Source organism: Ambystoma mexicanum, chromosome 4q (assembly GCF_040938575.1).
Source record: "Ambystoma mexicanum isolate Mex_15411 chromosome 4q, UKY_AmexF1_1, whole genome shotgun sequence".
NCBI classification, from domain to species: domain Eukaryota; kingdom Metazoa; phylum Chordata; class Amphibia; order Caudata; family Ambystomatidae; genus Ambystoma; species Ambystoma mexicanum.
In genome coordinates, this window is record NC_090928.1 from 298,349,347 (window position 1) to 298,372,188 (window position 22,842).

The 22,842-nt window shown below is 47.0% G+C and overlaps 1 protein-coding gene across 1 annotated transcript in view; it reads left to right on the top strand.

Annotated features, from left to right (window-relative positions):
* NT5DC1 (5'-nucleotidase domain containing 1) overlaps positions 1-22,556 on the top strand; it is a 1,710,051-nt gene extending 1,687,495 nt beyond the window's left edge. Inside the window, exon 12 of the mRNA XM_069607866.1 lies at positions 22,295-22,556. Coding sequence (XP_069463967.1) covers positions 22,295-22,413 — 119 coding nt within the window. The 3' untranslated portion in view covers positions 22,414-22,556. The remainder of the gene's footprint in view (positions 1-22,294) is intronic.
* Positions 22,557-22,842: the final 286 nt, after the last annotated feature.

A 22,842-nucleotide genomic window follows, 5' to 3' on the forward strand; every position in this document is an offset into this window, starting at 1 on the left:
GTATGTTTACAGGGATTCTGCTGCAGTGTTGGGCCACCGGGCATAGCTCCAGATGTATATGCAGGCTGATCTGTCGGTCTTTCAGCTTGCCTAGACCTTTAAAGAGCGTGGGAACAGTTGTTCGATTTCTGCTGAATGGTCAATGTACTTATGGGCCATTAGGTCGTAAAGCATGTGTATAAGCCCCATATCCAAAGTGGCTTTAAAACTCCAGATGCACCTGCTGTCTGTGGCAGCCTCCAACACGTGCATGGGTATCCTTTTGGATTGAGTCTTGTATTTTTTAGTGCGCCTTGAAGTATCCTTTGCATGGCAGCAGGGTCTTTGACCCATAAGGATAAATGTTCACCTCTGCTGGTCTAAGCTCTGAGGCATGTGGAAGATTGCCGAAGACTTCCTTACTAATAAAGTTTACTGTGGCTCCCGTGTCAACCAGGAACTCAGGGGGCATGTTATTCACTTGGAGTAGCAGTATGGGGCTCTGTTCCTTCGCTGTGAGATTCTGTAGGGCATAGAGATATCCTTTCTTTATTGGTTCTTCATAGAGATGTCCTTTCTTTCTTGCCACTTCTGCTGACGATTGAGTGGACCCACTGTCCGAATGGAGCTGCTCTACCAGGTAGTGGATGTATCTCTTGGCCCTTCTTTTGGGTCGAGACGTGGATGAATGGCTTGGCCGCCATTCTGGTGGCGCTCTTTCGTATCTCTTTCCCTCCTTCTTCTGCTCCCGGTGTCTTTGGGGAGGTGGTTCATAGAACTGACCCATCCCTGCTTGAGGTCCTTGGGGTTTCTCTCTCATACGTGTCATCATACTGCCGCTCCCTTCGCTTTGTGCTTGACTGCGGGACATGCAACAGACTGCTTCGAAATGGTTGTCTCCCCCACACGTCGAGCAGTGTTCGTCAAGTGCTGGGAATGCGCCTTCATTTGGAAACTCGTATCCGCATCGGTAGCAGAAGGGTTCTGTGTTGCCTTTGTGCGGTGTTGTGGCCTCCGTTTTGTTGATTACCTCAGACTGCACAATGGAGACTTTTACATTGCTCATTGCCTCCACCTGCAGGGCTAGCGCCACATCTGAACTTGCCTGGGGCAGGATTTTCTGCACCGAGTGTGGCTTCCGAAGCAGTCTTTTCCTTAAGTTAGCACACTCACATCCTGCGATGATTTAGCACCGCAGTGCCTCCTTGTTAGAATAATTATTAAAGTCACGATATTTGAGGCAGAGGCGCATTACAAAAGCACCATTGATTCACCTTTGGTTTGTTTGGTTGTGTGGAATACATAACATTCGTAATCCACATTGGTGTTTGAAATTACGTGAAATATTCCATAAGGGCGGCTCTTAAACCCACATACGAGTCGGTTGATCCTGCAGGGAACTGGTCCACTATGTTCTGTACATTAGGACCAATGGCCAACTTCAGTAGGCTATGCTTCTTTCTCATCCTCCAGGGCACCTATGGCCCGGATATACACATCAATGTCCCTCGCCCACCATCTCCACCTGGGCCCTAGGTTGCTGGTCTCGGAGGGATCAGAACGTGTGGGTAGTTGCATGGTGAGATTGTCTTAAAGCCTTGAGGGCAGTACCCTGAGTGACGTGACAGGCACTGTCACGTTTTCTGAGCCAGACATAGTGTATTGGTGCAAGAACCCAGCCAAAATTCTGTGAGGATCTGACCTGCTTCCTTGCGGCTGTGGTAAAGTGATTGTGTCAGTTAGCAGATTAGCAGTCAGTGGTCTCGAGAACTGATGCTGTATCGGCACATGTCCATGTATCCTTCCTGCATGTGTACCTTAAATGTTTCTCTTTCCTTTGAGGAATGATGTTGCTGGGCACTGCAGCCACCTTGTGTGAGCTGAGAGCTTCTCCACGGTATTTAGCTCTCTCCCTCCGAAACATAGCTTCAGAGGCCTTTCTCCAGCATTGTCTGCATAGCAGCGTTCTAACGGGCTCACCCTTTTTCCTTTTCCAGAGCGATCCTTGCCTTTGGATGCACCCCCTGCAGGAGACGCCTTCACCCCCTGATCTCTAGCGAGGACCACACTGTGCTGTCAGCAGGGACTTGAGATGGGAGTTCCTGGTTCAGGCCACCGGCTGAGGTATTCACCACACCGGCAGCACTACAAGCGGCGCGTCGCAGGATGGACCCACCACGCTTCCTCTTCACGGTGCAAGCGGGCCGACCTCCTCGTCGCCAATATCCTATCCCACACGCCAACCCAATTTAATGGAGTTAGGCGCAGTCACATAGAGAACTGGTACATACACCTTTATTTCTACAAAGCCCACTGTAAATTGCTCATGCCCATTTTGGCTCCTGCTTTTCCACACATCCCGTGCCCATAAGCTCCCTTACTTGTCACATGACTCCCTCATACTGGCTTCACTTGACATCACACTATCTTAGAAAATTAAACACTCTTGCCCGCCAGTCACCACCAAAATGTTAGTGTGGCTGAACTGGGCTGTGGGCTTAGCCGGATTTCAGTATAGCACGATTAGATAGATGGTCGCCCTCCCAGGAACACCGCCAGTCTTTATAAACTGAACTGTAGAGCCCCTGCCCTCAGCTCCCAAGGAAGAGGTGAAGAGCGTTATATCGTGTTATCGAAGCAGACAGAAGTAGTCTCACATTCGACTTCAGGTATTCTGGGAAAGAGGTGTGAGGTTCAGCTTCAGGGCAAGCCTCACATTTGTGAAGACTTTGATTGTGGAAGCTGTCAACGGTGCTGTCACGCTGTCTGCTTACATGTTGACCCCAGAAATCCTTGCAGCCTACTGCTGTTTTCCACTGCGTGTGTGAAAATGACACCACCGTGGAAGGAAGAGTGCGGAAGTCTGGTTAATGGCCTTTCCAATGTACGCAAAAAGTTCCCATATGTTTATTTCCGTCTGTCACGAAATTTAAATTGTGTGGGTATCGTTTTTTACAAAAAATGTTTGCCATCATTTCTCCGTTTGGTATATGACAGCATTTTGAATATATTAGCAATGGTGGTAATGGTAAAGATATGTGTATTTTCAAATAGCACTTGTTGAAATAACTCTTAAATATGAGTAGATTACCTCTGCATTACCACACCACCGAAAAACGTGTTTGGAGGAAAGGCGGAGCAGAAACCTCCAGCAGAGTGCTGGAGGTAATTCCTCCGCTTTAAAACCAAAAATAGGCCAAATCAACGGAATTACCTGCCCGCTGAATTACCACCAGTGGTAATTCCGCAGAAATTCCCATGGAGTCATATGGACTAACACCCCCTACCACCACTTGTAATCTGGCTGTAATTCCACGGACCAAGTGGTGGTAACTGCAAGTCCATTTGGTGGTATCTTGGCAGATTTACCGCAGAGATATCACCAAACTTATAATGAGGCCCAAGGTCCCTGGCTTGAGGCTAGGGGTGGGACTAGGGTGTCCCTAGAGGTGGAGAGCCACCACCCTCTCCGTGATACAAGCCCTGAAGAAGATATACATGGTGCATCCCCTAGGCTCTGCAGTCCATCCCTAGCCCCATATGTTTGCCCAACCATTGTGCCCTTAGAACTCTTTGTCCACTTTTTGGGCAATGCAGAAGAAGTGAAGACAAGTAACATACAGTGTGCAGAGCCGCAGTGTCGGGATCCGCAAAACCCACTGTGCAGCGCAAGAGGCGTGATTCACTGAAAAGCAAAAGTAGATGAGTGCTGATAATGCGAACTGCGACATGTCACAAACTAGAAACTGTTCCTGAATTTGGAATGCATATGGCATCGCGAGCCCTTACAACCCACATAATATCAACGGCCCAGCAAGTGCCTCCAAGATGGTGGTTGCGGGGCTGACTGAAAAAAGATTACTATCACCTGACAAAGCTGTAGTTCATATGGCAGAGTACAATTACCAAGTAACTTCCCACGGCAATCACACATGCACACACAGAGAGAAAAGCTAGAGAGGGAGGAGGAAGAGTCAAGAGCGAAGGTAGGAAAGAGATTGAGGAAAGACGCGGAGAAGCAGAGTATACAGCGTTGGAGGAGGTAGAGGAGACAGCACGAGGAATGCTGGTAGAACAGGCAAGAGAAAAGTGGTTGAAGGAGCTGGAAAACAGAAACAGAGACGCAGAACTTGCATAGAGAAAAGAGAGATGTCGCAGGAGAAGATAAGGAGAGAGAACAGAGCAGTGGAAGAGATGTGGAAGAAGAGAAAACAGGGAGGTGTTATTAAAAGAGAAAGAAGCATAGACGAAAGAGGACAGAGAGAAAGAGAACTTCTAGTGTTGAGGAGGCAGGATGGATTAAAGAGTTTAGGATGTGCAGTGTCTAGAAACATGGATAAAGTAGGAGATGTGGAAAAGAGGAATAGAAAGAAATTGGGGGAACAGGAGAAATTGCATAATATGGTATTAGAAATTATTACATAATACCAAGTGTAATTATAACAGAATGGGCATAGCTCTGGCAGGAGTTGCTGCATAATAAATAGCAAGTATAATTATGACAGAATGGCCATTGCTCTGGTATGAGTTCCTGCATAATAGCAATTGTAATTATAACAGAATGGGCATAGCTCTGGCAGGAGTTGCTGCATAATAAATAGCAAGTGTAATTATGACAGAATGGGCATAGCTGTGGTATGATTTGCTGCATAATAGGGTTCCAATATCGCAGCAAAAAGGCTGTGGTTTTGCCGTCGCAATCCATATAAAGGATGCAGGGGACACCCCCGCAACCCCTGCTCCCCTTAAATGGTATCATGGGGTACACCTTTACCGGGTCAAACCACAGCATTTTTGCTGCGACTTTTTGTACAGGTGACACTTTTGCCACGATTTTATCACTGCATAGCGCCTAATAGCTAGTGTAATTATGACAGAGTGGGCATAGCCCATTTGCCCTATTAAACCCCATTGGCGTCACTTTACAAGTCCCAAATCATTGGAATTACTGCCAAAAATCAGCTGCGATTCCACCAAAAACACATCACAAATACCTCCACAGAAAAAGCAGAGGTAAATGCATACAGGTGCAAGACAGCAAGGCACAGGTGCACCAGCACCATTCAGGAGGAGTATAATAGGGCAGTTGCATGAGAAAAGTCAAATTAGCTGAATCCAACGAGGGTGACATTTACTCATAGAACAATAGAGAACAATATTTTGGAGAATTGATAGAACAAACCAAAGCCAACCTAATATGGGTATGAAATTTGAACATATTAGCCATGAAAAAGTCTCAGAGTCGAAACACGTGATGGCTATTTCATTGCGAGATATACTATGATAGATTAAACTCACAATAAACTTCTTCAAGAATCCAGAATATTTCATTCAAGAACTGTTTCTCATGCAACTGCATTCTCATATAGCGCAGGAAATTATTGCAGGCACAATACTGACCTTTTGAACTAAGGCCAAGCGCGAAGTGCAAGTGGTTCCCATACACTTTACACATTTTCTATGACTTAAGGGTTAGCCACAGACCACCAGCCATGCAGCTGGCCTGCTTCTAAAAATATTATTGTCCCTGCGCAACTGAACACATTATACCCTTACTTACCTTATTCGCACACAATATGCACCATGCACAAAAACTGAGTTTTGCACATAGCGGTAGACACATCAGGATCATTAACATGTTCCCCGACCCACACACCGCCTTGTCTCACACAGTCCATTCATGTTTTTGCTGGATACCCGCATTTACCATTGCTGATGACCTGTGAGAAACCCTGCCACATCACAGGAGATAAACCTACAATGAGGCGTAGAGGAGGACCAGGTCATGCATTGAGTGTTCATTTGAATTGTTCAAATCAAGATTCGGGAGCCTTCACCACACAGGCGGTCCCCTCACTTACAGTCCCGAGAAAGTTGGCAAAATTGTAGTCGTATGTGCAATGCTGCACAACTTGTGCATGTGTAGGAACATTGAAATGCCTCCAGAGGTGGACCATAATCTCCTAGCTCAGATGAGGAAGACAATGGTGTTAGCAGGACAGCACAGGACATGCGTGGGGATGTGAGGGAAGGACGAATGGTCCGCCAGGAACTCATGGACAATTTCTTTTGGCTTGGGACACATGCAGCCCATACATGCAAGAAATGCACATGTCTCAACTGCATTAAATGAAAACTATAAAGATGATCATGAGTCAACAGTGTTTATTCTTGACATCAAGGAACCCCCAGCCCAGAGGCGTAGCCAGGATTGTCTAATAAGTGGGGCCTGAAGCTAATGTAGATGGGCCCACCGCAGTGACATTAACATCTGTAAATGCCCACACAGTTCTGCTGAGGGGGCATTTACAGATTTTGGGTGGGCCTTGCCCACTCAGGCCCTTACCCTGTTTATGCCTTACCCCAGCCCCAACACCAACTCCCACCTCGTCCCTCAGCACTAACACCAACCCACCACTCCCAGCCCCAACACTAACCCCCACCCTGTGCCCCAACTCCATGTCCCATTAGCGCTTCCTCTTGTCCCCTTTGTCCTTAGGCAGGGAAGCATGTGATGTGAGGCGCTGTGAATGCCTGGGTGGTTTGCCTTCCATCGACTCCTCAGTAGGAGTGGCAGACATGGAACTTCTTCCCTGTACACTGCCCCAGTGGTGTTCCATTGTGAGGTTGATTCTCCTGGCCATGGTTTCAGTGGAGGCCGAATGTTGCTCAGTCAGCTCCCTTACCCTCTGGCTCACAAGGATGTGGCTGGCATTACTGTGTACTTTGCTCCTGTACAGTCGTTCCATGGCCCGGGACATCCGTCTCTCTGACCCCTGAATGACATTCTGCATTGCCTGGGAATGCTCTAATTGTTGTGCGATTGTGCGCCTCTCAGCATGCCCCTACCCGATGTGGTCGAGTCGGTCCCAGATGGGCCTGCATTGTGGGGGCTGGAACTGGCTGCAGGGATTGTGCACGACCATGGACAACATCCCGTGATGGAGGTTGGGTTGGCTCGGCCTGATCATCAGAGGACGTGTCCTGTCGGAACTCCAATGCACGGCGGGATGACCGTGGGGATGGAGGTGAGTGAGTGGCGAGAGCCTGTGCAGGGGTGAGGACTCGGAAGAAATGCCAGATGGGGGAATGTGCATGGCTTGATGGTGTGGTAGGTGACTCTGTGTGCACATATGCTGTGGCAGACATGGGCTGTTACCCTTGCAGACTGTCGTCCACACTCAGGCCCATGTGTGCGTCCGCAGATTCCCCAGCTGTAGTGGTTGTACCTGTTGACGATGGAGCTGCATGCACATTTGTGACCTGTTGAGGCCTTGTGTCTGTGTCCTATGCAACAGTGGGCGTGGCAGTAGGTGGCCCAGTCCCATGAAAAAGAAATGTGGTGGCACGCTGCTGCTCCGTGGCCTATCCCCTCCTGTTGGTTTAGGGACACCTGTTTGTGCTGGTGTAGTTAACAATCGGGGCTCCTCGGATGTTTCCTGGGTGTCTTTAGTTGCTGTTGGGAGACATTGATATGGGCATTGGTACATTGGTATTGTAGTGCATGACAAGTCAACATTCACCGTCACCTGTACTTTTCCCTCACACTGTATTGCACCTGCATGGATTGATGACTCATGTGACTGGCAGTGTTGGAGTAGCAATCGTTGAGTCAGGGCATCCATGTGGTTGCTGTGGGGTGACTTGCTTGTTCCCTTCATCCAGACCTGGGCCTGATTGTCCCACTTGGTAACCTCTGCACATGAACGTCAGGACTGTTGATTCATTGTACGCTATCTTTTTCTGCGAGGGTCATATCGACTTGATGTTGGTCATCATCTTGTTGATCTGTGGTACGTTGCAGGTGCTGGGCTTGAATGGCTAACACAGATGTCCACTGGTGTTCAATGTTGGACATGGACTCACTCAGTCATTGCTGTGTTGATTGTGCAGGGGTGACCAGTGTGCGACCAAGGGGTTGTTGTGTAGTGCGTCTTGGATGTGCACTGTTTCTTCCACCTTGCTGTGCCATAGTGATGCTTGGCTGCCTCATCCCCTCCCCATCCTGCCTCGTTGCCATGTTTGGGTAGTCATGGCTTCGGTGACTCATGTAGTTGTGACCTGCTGTCTCACGTGGATGCTTCATGCATTGTAGCGGTTGCTGTTGCATGCATGCATGGCAGTCACTCCATTTGTGTATGCCTTCATGGTTGTACATCTATGAGGCCCTCGTTCGCTCAGGTACTCACCAGATTCACCCTGGCTGCTGGCTCCGATCTCTGCTGTGCCCACACCCTCAATGCCAGCCATGTGTAGTATTCCGCTGACCATCTGCTCCCAGGGTGTGAGTTGGAGGGGTTCCACACTCCCGTCACCAGTGGCTGCCAACTTCCTTTGATGGATGGATAGGAGACTCCTTACCCTAGCGTTCAAGTCATACCAACTTTTCTTCATCTCTTCAGTTTCACGTTGCACATGGCCCACGGCCACCATCTTGTCCGTGATGTAACCCCATATCAGATTTTTTCGCTGCTGGCTTGTTTTTCTGTGGTGTGCCTAGTAGAACTCCTCAGAGTGGGCCACCACCTGCTCAGCGAGTACTTTGAGCTCGTGCTCCGAGAATTTGGGCTTCTTAAGCCTGATATCGGGGACCCTGCTTTTCCCCTTTCCCCCTGACATGATTTTGATTCTCTGGGGGTTTAGATGGCATTCCTGTAACATGATATCCGATGGATTGTGTTTTCCAAAATGGCTGCTGCTGTGCTTCCTTTTATAGCTGTGACGTTTTTCCATCGTCCTGCACAGAAGTACCGGTAATTCCGCTGATTTATGGAGGACATTCCGCCTCATCCTCATTTTCTGGTGGTAAGCGGACTTACTGTTACCGTGATTGTTGTGTGTGCACGTGTCATATTGGAATACGGCGGTGATTCCGCTGCCTGACTCGGCGGTAATGGTAATTCTACCTATTCCTGATCAGACTCGTAATGAAGCCCAATGTGTTTAATATTGTTTTGGAGGATTTGCAGCCCAGATATTATTTTCTTTTGAGTGCCCATGTATAGTGAGTTGCAGTATTCAAGTCTGGAGCCATTGCTAGCACCAGCAATGGTAGTAGATAAGCAAGTTTGTTGTAAGAATAGGCATATTCTTTTGAAGAGCCTCATGTAATAGTTGTGTGAGCTAAAATGTTCAATTGAGAATCAAGAATAACACCCAAACAATTGGAATAATCTGAGACTGTATTTGAAAAGAACTGGGTTGAATAGGCAGTTTCTGATTATTAGTTGCTGTGCTAATAATGGCTTGCTCTGTTTTAGCACATTTAGGCTGGGCTGGTTATCGTCCATCCAAGGTTTTATGTGTAATGACAAAAGAATTTGTTTTCCTGTGTGTCGTTATTGCAGAGTTCCAAGTAAGTTTGTGAGACATCCACATAATAATGATAACCAAAGCCCTTGTATACCTGGAAATTGTGGAGGGGCTTAGTTTATATATCTTTATCCAATTCTAAAATGAAAGAATAATGTGATTATCAGCCCAGAGGTTCATATCACCCAGGATCAGAGAATATCCAGTCCGTGTATCGAGAATTAATAACATTTCACTTAGCGCAAGAAAGAACACGGTCTCATTAGATTTGAATAGTCTATATATTGATAGTAGTCAAGAAGAAATATTTTGAGAAGTATTCAGTTTTACATCTAAGTACTTGCAAGAAGTACTTTTAGTCTAAGACTAGTCTAGCCGATTTCTATGCTATGCTGGCATTGGCAGGCAACTATGTTGATAAAGCAAACAGAAGTATTACTTGAGGGGTGAGTGTATGAAGCCTGGCTGGGTCTACCTTTGTATCCCTAGCCTGTAACTGTATGTATCCCCGCTCTACATTTCCTTCCAAGTCTCCTATTAATTCTCTATCATTCTAAGTGCATCAATATTACCGTATCACTGAGCCCTTGTGCACAGTGCTGCATTGCTTCATAGCTAATTTTGCACTATATAAAACCCAGCACATATATACTGTGATGAAATCCCCTAGCTAGCCATGGGGAACCACAGTGGAGGGATCATACGGGTCACTCAAAGCTAGTGTTGGCAAGATAAATTCACTTAGGACCCCTTTAGCAACGCCCAAGGGGAGGAGAAACCCGACTATAGAAGCCAGCCTGCTCTGTCAAAGACTGTGGGGTTGTTTGAGAAGGATATGGTGGAAGTGATTTGTAGGAAATTGGGAAGCTAGAGGTCTTGAGAGCAGAGATTGGGAAGCTAGAGGTCTTGAGAGCAGAGATTGGAGGAGAGAGACTGAGGTTGGACAGAGGAAGTTACATTGGAGGCGAATTGTTACCATCTGGAGAGAGAGTTATTGAGGAGGTGGAGACATTTCTGGGGAGAAATTGTTGAGGAGGTTGGATAAGGAGATAACTATTACCATCTGGGGAGGAGGGCAGAAGAGAAAAGATAGAGTGGGAGATAGAGTTGGAAGACCTGAGCAGATGGGACAGCTGGCACCCCTGCTTGCCAGAGAGGCCAAAGAGGTTCTGGAGGACCTGTTGGGCTCAATGCAGACTTCAGATGTGGGAGGAGGTACGAGAAGGTACAATTTCACCAAGGATTAGTGAGGCTATAGCAGGGGTAGCACGGAGGAGAGGGGCCATGGACCAAAGACCCTGGAACAGGGAGAATGTCAGGTTACAGCCTAATACCCAAACACTTGCCTGAAACTTTGGGAGAGTGGACTAGTGATGAAAAAGAACCACCTCTATCTCACACTTCTAGAAAAGTACTTGACTCTTTCAAGCATGTGACATGTTGGCCTTGCAGGGCCTGTACCACAGGCTCTGTGGAAGTGGGTCCAGGAACCCCAACAACCTGCAACCCGAAGACAAAGAACTGGTGTTCCACAGGTCATTGGACTGGGGCCTGGATGAGCCCATACCAGGAGCGTTGTAATAGATATTTTGTTTGCTCATGATTTTATTTGATATGTGTGCAAACATTGCCTTCTTGAGAGGGACATCCTTGTGTTGTCCTTTTTGTGCTTCCCGCTTGTGCTGCCCATGACAATACATACATATATACCAGCATTGCTACTGTCTGACACCAAGACCCATCTAAGAGTTGTGGAGCTTCCCTTCAATAGTAAGGTTCCCTTTGGCCCATTTGTTGGATAGCCTTACACCATTTACGCTGTTGGAACTGTGACATTCAAATCCTTATTTGTAATGTCCATGAATTCACCACTAAAAATTGCATAGTTAGATCATTTGTCTCCCCATATTTTTTATGGCCTCACACATTGTTTGGCGATACTGGACAGATCACCCAGCACTCAGAGATGGAAGTTCCAAAATAATATATGTACTCGTTTGCCCACAGTTTACCAACCTTTCCTCCCTATAAACGTGCAAGTACTCCCAACAACAATAAAAGGAAGTTAGAATGTGCGCAACAAAAAGAAATAAGAACTGAAGGACACGTAAGAGCCTGAGACCCTGATTCCACCATACAGACCCACAAACATGTTCAGATTAGTGGTAACAGCAGAGACGTGCTACAGGGAGGACCTCTACTACTATTACTGCCTGATCTAAAGGGGTACCCCAGGTAAAATACATCTTTTAATGTGAGTAAGTGAAATTCTTTATTTCGCAATGCAAAGCCCTCATAAAAGTGCGCACATACAACATATCCACGAATTAAAAGGAGGATCAACTAGCCACATTTTCGCACAATCTTTAAACATATGCAACATATAATTATAATAAATAACTTTGTATTCTATCAGCATTTTAAGATCCTTTCACTTATTGTATAAAACGATGAAATCATTACCCAGCGATTCATAATCCTAATCTTTGTACAATGGCCACGAGCACTTCCTAAATTATTTACAGCATTTTACTTCAATACAGCTTTTCCTTTTTTCAAGGCTTTTAGCACCACCATCTTACAAGCATACGGGCAACTTAAAAGTTATGCTATCCATAGCTTTCCTAATGTGTACTTTGGTTAGTTTTTAAAGTCTTCCTTCGGATGTCTGCTCATAGACAACAAAAGATGATACAATGTTGAAAGGAATCCTGATCCCTCCACAAGGACACGATGCACAATTTCCCCCCGTTTCTATCCACCTACTCTACTGCCTTCTAATGGGAAGTAGGCTAAATCCAAGTCTAGCAGGACACCTACTTGTCTTTTTTAGTGACCCATTGAAGGTTGTCTGCCATACTATTTGAAGCCCTTTGGTTCTGGAGGATTATCATTGCTTTGTGATGTTTTAACATTGTGGCGTGCCTTTATATGCACAGTGATGTGTCCTATGCACAGTGAACACCATACGAGATGTTCTTATATACGTTTTGCAAATGTGTATGATCAACTGTACATCCGTTGTGAGAACAGTGAATACTTTGAGACATCTATGTTTTTGTCTTTCAATATTTGTGACTGATAACACATTAGTCGAGTCTAACAATATTTGTCACTGATAACACACTAGTCGGCCTATCTGGTCTTTATGGCTGGGTGTGTGAGCGCCATCGACTAGATTGCGCCCCCACACCGGTCATATTTATCTACATTTTAGGGATTTATTGCACTTTATATGTACGGAAGCACTTTATATAATTGACTGGTAGAACTAAATAATAGGTGTTTTGTGTATTGACCTTTATGATATATCGTTACTATATGAATACAAATACCTGCTTCTTCATATGGCACTGTACCCTCTATAACTACGGACTGTTTGCCCAGCTAATTTGATTAATTATATTTATATGTATGCTATATCCTACACCTATGAAGTGGTTGTGTTTTGTCCTGATCTTTATAGGTGTTCCAGGACTTCTGGTGTTTATTGATACTGTTTGAAGGTGCATGGGATATATAGGAACTTACAGGCACCTTTTTACACTATGTAGGCCTACGCTCACTTTCTCTTTTGTCCATATATGTTTTACCATTGACGTTGCCACTGTTGTTATTTCTTCTGGGCATGTAAACCATTTTAAGACACAAATATGTTAGATTCTGTCCTAACACAGGACAGCCAAGGTATACTGGACAAAGATACATTCCCCACAGCATCTTCTAAAAGTAAAATAGCTGCACTATGCATCTTGATAGATACACTCTGCTTTTTAGATCTCTACAAGTGTACCCATTACATGGAACCTCAAGTTCTTCTTTTAGCATAGAATAGCCCGATTAGCTTGCCACATGTTCGTATATTGTCTTGAAATGATATTGCCAACCATGCAGGGTTAAACGAAACCCTGAGTAGTCAAAGATAAAACATATCTCTAGTGTATGTACTACTGTCATTATGGACTTAATGGAAATTATGTTCTTGGAAAATATCATTAAGCGCGATTTTTTAAAATTCACCATTAGCCCTCTATCTTTCTTAAGTCGTATATGTTTCCAATGTTTTAACTACTCCTGATGGAGTCCTTGCCTTACAAATGGCATCATCTGCATAACTAACTTAATACTGGTATTTGCTTAGTCACTACTCTAGGCACATCTGCACTAACTTCCTCTGTTCTTTCGGACTGGTTGTTAGTATATAGATTAAGAAGTGTCAGGCCAGGACGCAACCCTGATGCACTTCTTTCTCTACGATTCGGATAGTTCACCATTTATACGATAACATACTTGGGCATTATTAACATAGTCAAGACTGAACTTAGAGGAGGATACTGGTTAGAGCACTGGGCCAGCACCCAGCGAAAACCTGGAGGGATTGCCCTTCGGGAGAGGCGGTGGGGGTGGCTATGATTGACTGACTGAAAATCTACCCATGTCAGACTGCTAACAAATAAATTGTCAATGGCCTATGCACGATCACGGCTCGAGAGAGACAACCTTTTACAGAGGGACTTGGTGTTGTCTGTACGGTCTCAAGAGCAGAGATTCCCATAGCTACAAGAGTTTGTTCACTTTGGACATAAGGCTACGTGAACTGTACAAAACATTGTTGCCTCTAGAGTCTCAGAGAACTTAAACCAGAGAACTGAGGAAGAAGACTGTGTTCACTTGCATCAGAAGTGCAGCCTGATCATAACCTGTTATACAAAGGTGACCAAAGTGGAGCTACCCCACTAGAGACTGGCACTTACTTGTTCGGTTCTGCGCGCATCCTCACTCAACTTAAGAGACATATACATTTTGGTGTCACCCTTTCTATAATCCACAGCCTCGTTTGGTAATAAACCTTGTTTTTTACAGTACTTCATGTCTCAAGTCCTCTGACACACAATGGCCTGACACTTCCTAGCACCACCAGCTAATAGATCTGCTTTTGTCCAAGGAGAAATGTAATGTGCTCTCTTTTCATCTTGGATGGGAAAGGCACACTCTCACTTAGGGATCTGTTTCTCGTAGTTGTACGGATCCTCCGCACACTGCATCCAGTTGCCACAATCAGTAAATAGTGGCTCCATTTGCTACAGTTCAGTTACAGAACCTGGTGTGCAGTACTGTTTACTGAATAATTGTCTCTACTACATGAACTCTGTGGCATATCTTAACAAAACACATTAGTGGCCCTATTGGTCAGGTTACTTGATTTTCTTCAAATTTACACTGTAGCGTTAAACCTTGTGCAATGCCTCCCTAGTGCAACAAGGCGAGTGTGTGTAACATGATCCTGACGGTTCAGGTCTGTTGCGAGTGAATAAGGGTGAGCCCCTTTAAGAAGAAGAGAGTGCGTAATGGTGGGAGGGAGTGGGAGGAGGGAGGAAGGGGAGGCGCCAGGGGAGAGGGAAGTCAGTTATGTAAAGGGACAAATAAAGGATGGTTGAACTGGAAACTGGCTCCTGCGTAGTCATTTGGAGTACGTGCTGAGACCCAAAGGGGGGATAACAACTGTCGACCAGGTCATCGTGCCCCACGATGTGCAGCAGGGAGGACTAGGTGGCCAGCAATGCAGGCGAGACGCTGTGCCCAGTAGTGAAGTGGCGGCAAGGAAGTCCTAGCGGCCAACAGTGGAGGCTGGGCGTTGTGCCCGCATGACCAGCAGTGGAGGACGGGACACTGTGCACAGCAGCAACAGATCTGACGGTGGAGACACAGTACAGCACCAGGAGGAAATCGCTGTATAGAAAGTGCCCGGCACGGAGAACAAAGACAGTGAGTCCGCGCCACAGCAAGAGCTAAAGGCTGCCTACCTGACGGCGAGTGGCCCAGCATATCCAGTATGTCGAGGAGGAGCGCTGGCCGTGCGGCGTACACCACCCACACATGACCAAGGAAGTGAGGTGGGAGTAGACGGATACTGCGCCTGCGACGAGGTGCGTACCGGAACAGCTCCGGTGATATTACGCGCCCGAAGACAGCAAGACAGTAAGGTGAGAGGGCCCTGCAGCAGACCAACGCGCTTGTGCCCCCCCCACACCACCGCCACAGAGCAGCGCATGATGGGGGAGCCAGGCCAACGGGCCCACAGACACTGCAGCATGCCCCAGATCAACAGGCCCACCGCCATTGCAGCCCAATGACCCAATAAGGCTGCACAAGGGCACAATTCTACCCGCGAAGCCCACTGCGGTGGACACCTCCCCCATTCAGCAGGCCTGCACATTGCACCACTCAAGTGAAAACAAAGGAATAGAGCGATAAACGCCAAAGTCTTGAAGTGCCTAGCCACCACGTGCGCTACCCACCACCACCTACTTGCGCAGCTGCCCATTTGCGCAGCCAAAAGAAGCCGAAAAGCAACCAGAGGCGAGCCACCCACAAGCACCGCCGTCACTATGCCTAGTCATCATGGTTGACCAAGCCCAAGCGGCTGCCGACGGAGGTGCACGTGCCCTAGCGGACATAGGTTCCTCATCCCACGCCAGCCTTATGAGACGCCCCAACCCATTTACAGTCAACCCACACCACGACCAAGGACAAAGGTGGGAGGAATGGGTTGAGGAATTAGAGGATTTCGTAGGAGTAATAGGAAGTCAATACCCACCCAACAAGATCAACATATTCACAACTTTAGTCGGAAGGGATATAAAGAGCATAATAAAGACAATACCAGCACAGGAAAGGGACACATACCAACGCCTTCCAGCGGCAATCAACAGCAAGCTTGTGGTGAACCCCAATTGAGATTACGAGCGCTATGCATTCAACCAATGCGCCCAACTGGCTCATGAATCTATCGGTGAGTTTTTCATACGCCTGCAAAGAAAAATTCTAAAGTGTGACACCTCCAACTTCAATGACGACGAGGCGATACGTCTGCAAATAATTGAAGGGTGCATCTCATGCCTATTCAGGAAGCATCTCCTGAAGAAACCCCTGTTCCTACAAGAGATACTCAACTTGGCACGGGTATATGAACGGGTTGATGCCCAGACCGCAGCCATCAAAAACCCCAGGAAAACGGATACAATCGCGGCCCTGGTACTTAGTACAACATCGTACCCCAGGCACCCTGGTCCATCGGGAAGACAAACCTTCAGAGGCTCACAACAACGGCCCCATAGTAACAGACAATGCTACAGATGGGAGTTTGAGTACCCCCACAGAGGTCCCTGCCCAGCTATCGGTCAAAGATGTATGCGCTGCAGCCAAGAAAACCACTTCCAGGCCATGTGCAGGGAGAAGCTTCCGAACATCGGATCCCTCCGACCACTACCAACAACTGGCTCTGTACGAGACCCGTAGCAAACAAAAGACTCTAATGACCGAAGACCATCTGAAAGAGCAGTGCCCTACCCGACTGCAACCACTGCCTGCCCGCAAGCGGTTAGAGCCCTGGAAAGCCTCCACATTGAACCCGACAGGAAACAACATGACCTATACAGCTACCAGCCTCACGCTGATCCATTCACCACCACCCCAGAACCCACCTCAGCACATCCCTGGACGATGCACCAGCTCCCAGAGTGACGGTGCAAATAGGAGACACCCAGAACCAGTTCATCGTGGATACGAGGGCTACTGTCAATGTGATGAACGAAGAACTATATCACGCAATCGCGGACATCTACCCCCTATGCAAATCTCTCACGCACATCTTCCAATGGGGAACAACCCAACCGCTAACATCGAAAAGCCAGTTCCTTTGTGACCCGTCCCACAGAGGTCTCACAGTCTCGACTGCCATCCATGTCATTCAGAGTCCCTCCATAGGACGGTGTCTTCTCAGCTATCGAACAGCCATAGCCCGCGCCCTCAGAGATCTCCGCTACAACCCAGCAGAAGTAATAAAAGGGTACCTACGAGCAGACAAGAAATAAGATCAATGGCCCACCGGCCCATCACCATCGAGAGCCTCAATACCTTCTTCGCCAAGCTATTTGAAGGAGTAGGTATGGCAAGGTGTCTGTCATTCATCTACACATCGACCCGAAGGTCACACCTATACCCCAACACCTGCACAGAGTCGGGTTTCACCTTCAAGCACAAGTCACCAAAGAACTACACTCGCTTCTGCAAAATTACATCATTGAGAGGGTGGAAGGACTCATACCCTGGGTATCCCCTCTTGTGGTCGTCCCAAAAGACAAGTGTCGATTGCACCTGTGTGTCGATATGCACATCCCAAACACAGCCATACAGAGGGAGAGGCACCCTAGACCGAGCATTGAGGATATGCTCTTTAGGCTGAACGAAGCCACACACTTCTCCAAACTAGACTTAAACCAAGGATACCACCAACTTGTGATAGACCCAGCATCCAGACCAATTACTACCTTTGTCACCCATGAATGATTGTTCTGATATAAACGCCTCAACTTTGGAATGTACTCGGCGGCAGAGATCTTCCAAGAGACCATTAGGAAGCTCGTATCACCAGAGGTCAATGCCTTAAATTACAGCAACGTCATTCTCGTCTTTTGGAAAAATCAAGAACACCACGACAAAGCACTCATGGCTGTATGCAAAATACTCCATGACACCGGCCTCACCCTAAATGGCCCAAAGTGTGACATTAACAGGAGCAGCCTACGGTTCTTCGGGCACATTTTCTCTAACAAGGGCATTACGGCAGACCCAGAAAAGATAAAAGCCATCACCAACCTACATGCCCCCACGAACGTGGCAGAGTTCAAATCCTTCCTAGGGATGGTGCGGTACTGTGCCAGATACCTTCCAAATGAGGCCATTATCAAAGATCCCCTCAGGACCTTACTCAAGAAGGACACACCATTTTAAATGGGACAAAAAATGCCAAGATGCCTTCTGTGACATCAAAGAGAGCCTAACTAACCACCGGCAACAGGCCTACTTCAACCCAAGTTGGGGCACTATCATCACTGTCGATGCCAGCCCCGTTGGTCTCGGCACCATCCTGGCCCAGACCTGCCCAGGGGACAACAGCCACCTCACTGTCATCGCGTATGCCAGCAGAACCTTATCATCCACCGAGAAAGCCTACTCTCAGGCAGAATGCGAGAGCCTAGCGGCTGTGTGGGCCTGCGAGAAGTTCCATCATTTTTTGATAGGCAGGGGCTTCACGCTCGACACCGACCACCAAGCGCTACTCTCTCTGTTCAGTAACCCCAAGACGAAAATGCCCACCCCCGTATTGAGAGATGGGGCATAAGACTCCAGGAATACGATAACACCATTAAACATAAGCCTGGAGGGGACGATAACTCAGCGGACTACTTATCTTGCCACCCAACAGCCATCTCAGACGACACCCTAGCCTACGAAGCTGAGGACTACATTGCATACCTGTCCACCAACGCCATGCCCCACACCATCACCCCAGAGGAATTCACCGCCAGGAGCAAGGTTGACCCTACCATACAGGCAGCAATACGCCTCACCAGTGAGAATAATTGGAAATATCTCCACACAAAACATTTCACCGGGGGGGAAGCTGACAAGAAGGACCTATCCCGTCTAGCCAAAATATAACCAGAACTGGCGACAACGGAACAAGACATATTACTGAGAGGCCCTTAAAGACATTAGAAAAGCGCTAGTGGCAATAGCCCACGAATGACACAGAGGGATCGAAAGCACCAAGAAAATCCTGAGGAACCACGTATGTTTCCCATACATGGATGTCATAGTGGAAGACGTGCTAGGCCACTGTGAGCCCTGCCAAAAAGCAGCACTGAAAACAAACCCAAACCCAATACAGCTAGTACCACTACCCGAAAGACTGTGGAAAAGAATCGCAATAGACTTGTACGGCCCACTGGAAGAAGGAGGACACCTACTTGTGGCAATCGAAGAATACTCCAGCTTCCCATTTGTCAAACAAACACCATCGACATCATTCTACAATGTGGAGCCAATAATAGACGAACTAATCAGTGAATGGGGGAATACCTGCTACCGTGAAGACTGACAACAGACCCCCGTTCCAAGGATTCGAATTCAAGAAACTGGCCGACCGCTTAGGCTTTCACCATCAGAAAATCACCCCGCTATGGCCTCAGGCCAACGGGATGGTAAAAAGATTCATGGCCATCATCAAGCAGATGAGGCAAAAAGCCATCGTGGACCAAATACCACACTCGACAGCGATATGCTGCATGCTCAGGAGCAACCGAAACACCCCACATGACGCGACGGCGCGAACACCAGCAGAACTCATGGTGAAATACAAACCCCGGACCCGCCTTCCCCAATGGGAGGACTACACACCAGAGCAAGATGCTGAGATTCGGGAACGAGACGCAGAGAAGAAAAGACAAGCAAAAGAATGGGCAGACCGAAAGAAGAGAGCCAAAGAGCAACATCTCGAAATAGGACAGACCGTCCTAGTGCGACAAAGGCAGCAGAAGAAAATGGGCACCCGATACAATCCAGAACCATGCTTGATCACGGCCATCATGGGACCAATGGTGGCGGCCACTGGAGAACATGGTGATGTAACGTGGAACGCCTCCTTCTTCAGGAAGCTCTACCTTGAGGAACCGGAACTGCCTGAGGAGCCGACGGTGGAACCAGAATGTGAGGACGCTGAGAGACCACTGACCGAAACAGCTGGCGAAACACGAGAGTCTCCAGGAAGACCCCAGAGAACTCTGCGGAAACCCCAGAGGCTGATCGAGCAAATGTAGCCCACGGGCTTCCTCGCTAAGTGCTGGGGAGGTGTTGCGAGTAACTAAGGGTGAGCCTCATTAAGAAGAAGAGGGCGTGTAACGGTGGGAGGGAGAGGGAGGAGGGAGGAAGGGGAGGGGCCAGGGGAGAGGGAAGTCAGTTATGTAAAGGGACGAATAAAGGATGGTTGAACTGGAAATTGGCTCCTGCGTAGTCATTTGGATTGCGTGCTGAGGCCCAAAGAGGGGATAACAAGGTCACGTATAAAAACATGTTTCTGCTCTACTGGGACCAAAAGGTTAGCATTTGCTTAGCCCAATTCTGGTCATCCTTAAGGTCATTCGCAATTTACAGAAGAGCGTAGATTGCACAAGGATTCTAACAGAGGCACCCCTACTGATTTAGGTTTTCAGACCTAACGAAATTAGTGAGGAAACCCAATGTTCCGGTACCGGTCGGTCGGGGGAACCTCCTATGCCAAATAAAACACCTAGTTCTGTACCTCATCGCTGAGAGCAGCCCCTTTCTGCGGCATTGACCATGGGTCACGTTTAGATGATACAAGGGAACTTTGAGATTATTAAAACAGCTAGGAAATAGTCCACGCGGCCCCAGTATAAAACGTGCTTAGCTTCTGTTATGGGGTCCTGGATAAAAAACAGAAAATTTACTTTCGCCATCTTTTCACCAGCGGCCAGTATGGGCATTCAGGTGGCATCCTGCAGACCCTCTTTGGTGTCGATACTCCCCTGCGTACATTGTGAATGTTTTGGGCCAATAACTTTGCTGTGGATGGACATGTTGTAGTGTATTCATGCACATACACAAAGGGGAACTTCAGTATGAATAGTGACTCTCTTCCCCCTTTTCATATTTCCTGCATCCTTCAGGCCTCCCACTTTCCATCTCTGTCCGTATACCTAATGCTTTCGTGTCGATGATTAGAAATGGGCATGAGAAATGGGGAAGCCAACAGCTGTGTTAAGCTGTCAGGGTGCCCCTGTGCGAAAGGGGGATGCACAAGCCCGCCTGGGGCATCTAAATATTCTTTCTCAAAATATACTGCCCTCACCTGCCCAGTGACAGACACACCATCAGTTTGATGAAACGGGGCAGGGGGTGAAGGTGCAGGAGTGCAGACGTCACTAAGGTGAGTAGCGTTTTTTAGTGGGGATAATAGTAGGGTTTTTTGTTTGCGGGGGTGTACCCCGCTCCTTTTAAAATAATACAGAGGTTGTGGGGGTGTCCCCGCAGGTTCCATGCTTTAATATCGCCGCAAAAATATGGCGATATTTTTGTATGGCGATATTTTTGGCGGGGCTATTAACACATGGAACCGGAAGCCCCTTGAGCAAACATGAAGGAGTGAAAGACAGGCATAACATGGTTACGCCCGTCTATCGTCTTCATTCACGCTCTGCGGCATTTGTTTTGCTTTTGAAGCCAGTGGCGAAACGGGAGTTACATTTCCACCTCATTCCCCCCCATCCCTCCTTTCAAAAACAACTTGGTTTAGATGGATTTCCTGTGTAATCCACCTTCCATGAGTAAATAGCAGGCTGCGTTTACTCATAGTGCAAAAGAGACGTCACTTTACACTTCTCTTTTGCACACCGCAGTGCTCATGACGAAAATAGTCTGGGTGGCACCTGTTTGCATTTCCGTGCAAATGTAAACGATCCCTTCCGGGCAATTTCTGATCATTTTTAAAATGAGCTTCTTAGTGGTCAATAAAGGTGACTGGTCCCCAAAGTTGTGTTGGATGCTGAAACCTGTGTGGTCCTTAAACATTCTGTTATTAAACCAGCTAGGTCATTGTACAAGTGTGACTGCACCTAAAATCTTTGACTATTGGACACGGCAGGTTTGAGCGTCAGGAGCCATTGGATTCCTTTCGTTTAAGAGGGCTCGTGCTTCCAGTTCCACGTGTATTAAACATTAATTCAGTTCATTTTACTTTTTCGAAATCTTACGCAAATATCGTAGTGCAATCATAATACGTAGAATACCTGGATAACCTAGAGCAATCATAATACGTAGAATACCTGGATAACCTAGAGCAATCATAATAAGTGGAATACGCAGATACCCTAGTGCAATCATAATACGTAGAATACCTGGATAACCTAGAGCAATCATAATAAGTAGAATACGCAGATACCCTAGTGCAATCATAATACGTAGAAAACGCAGATACCCTAGTGCAAGTGTAACACCTAGATCAATGTGAACTAATGTGAATTCATAAATTATCGTAATGGGCTGTAGAGCCTCTTGCAGTGTTTCCTAGTTGGTTTTGGCAACCAGACTGCATTTGCAATGGCCTCCCCACTAACCAGAATGTGGTATTTCTTTCTTGCAGACCTGCCATTGGACCACAAATTCACCAGATTTTCAGACAGCGGCTCCTTAACCGATGGCTACTACCCTGAAGGCCCTCAAGAATTGCGACAGCTCAAAGAACCAGTGGCAGCAGATTAGATGGATGTCTGGGGTTTTTTTTGTTATGAAAATTTGTAGGCCCCTTTTACAATAAAATGATGACACAGAGTGCCATTGTAACCCCTGCATTGTTTTAAAACGAAATTCTAGTACAACAAATTAAAAAGAAAGTGAAAAACAAATGGTCGTCTGTCTCTTCTAACAGTATGTGGACGATTTAGCACATCACGTATCACAAGTGCTTGAATCGATTTCTTCCTTTTCTTGTATTTTTGTGTTAAGATTGTTTTTATCTTTGTGGGTTTTTAAGAGCTCTTTAAAATTACAAAATAAAAAAGCTTTATGAAAGAAGTTCCCTTAGCGCATGCTGCTACCATCCACTGTGTGTTACATTTGTGCTCATTTGTTCACTTTTGTATTGCAGTCTTGCTGTGCACATAGCTTCCAGAACAAGGTGCATTAGAACAA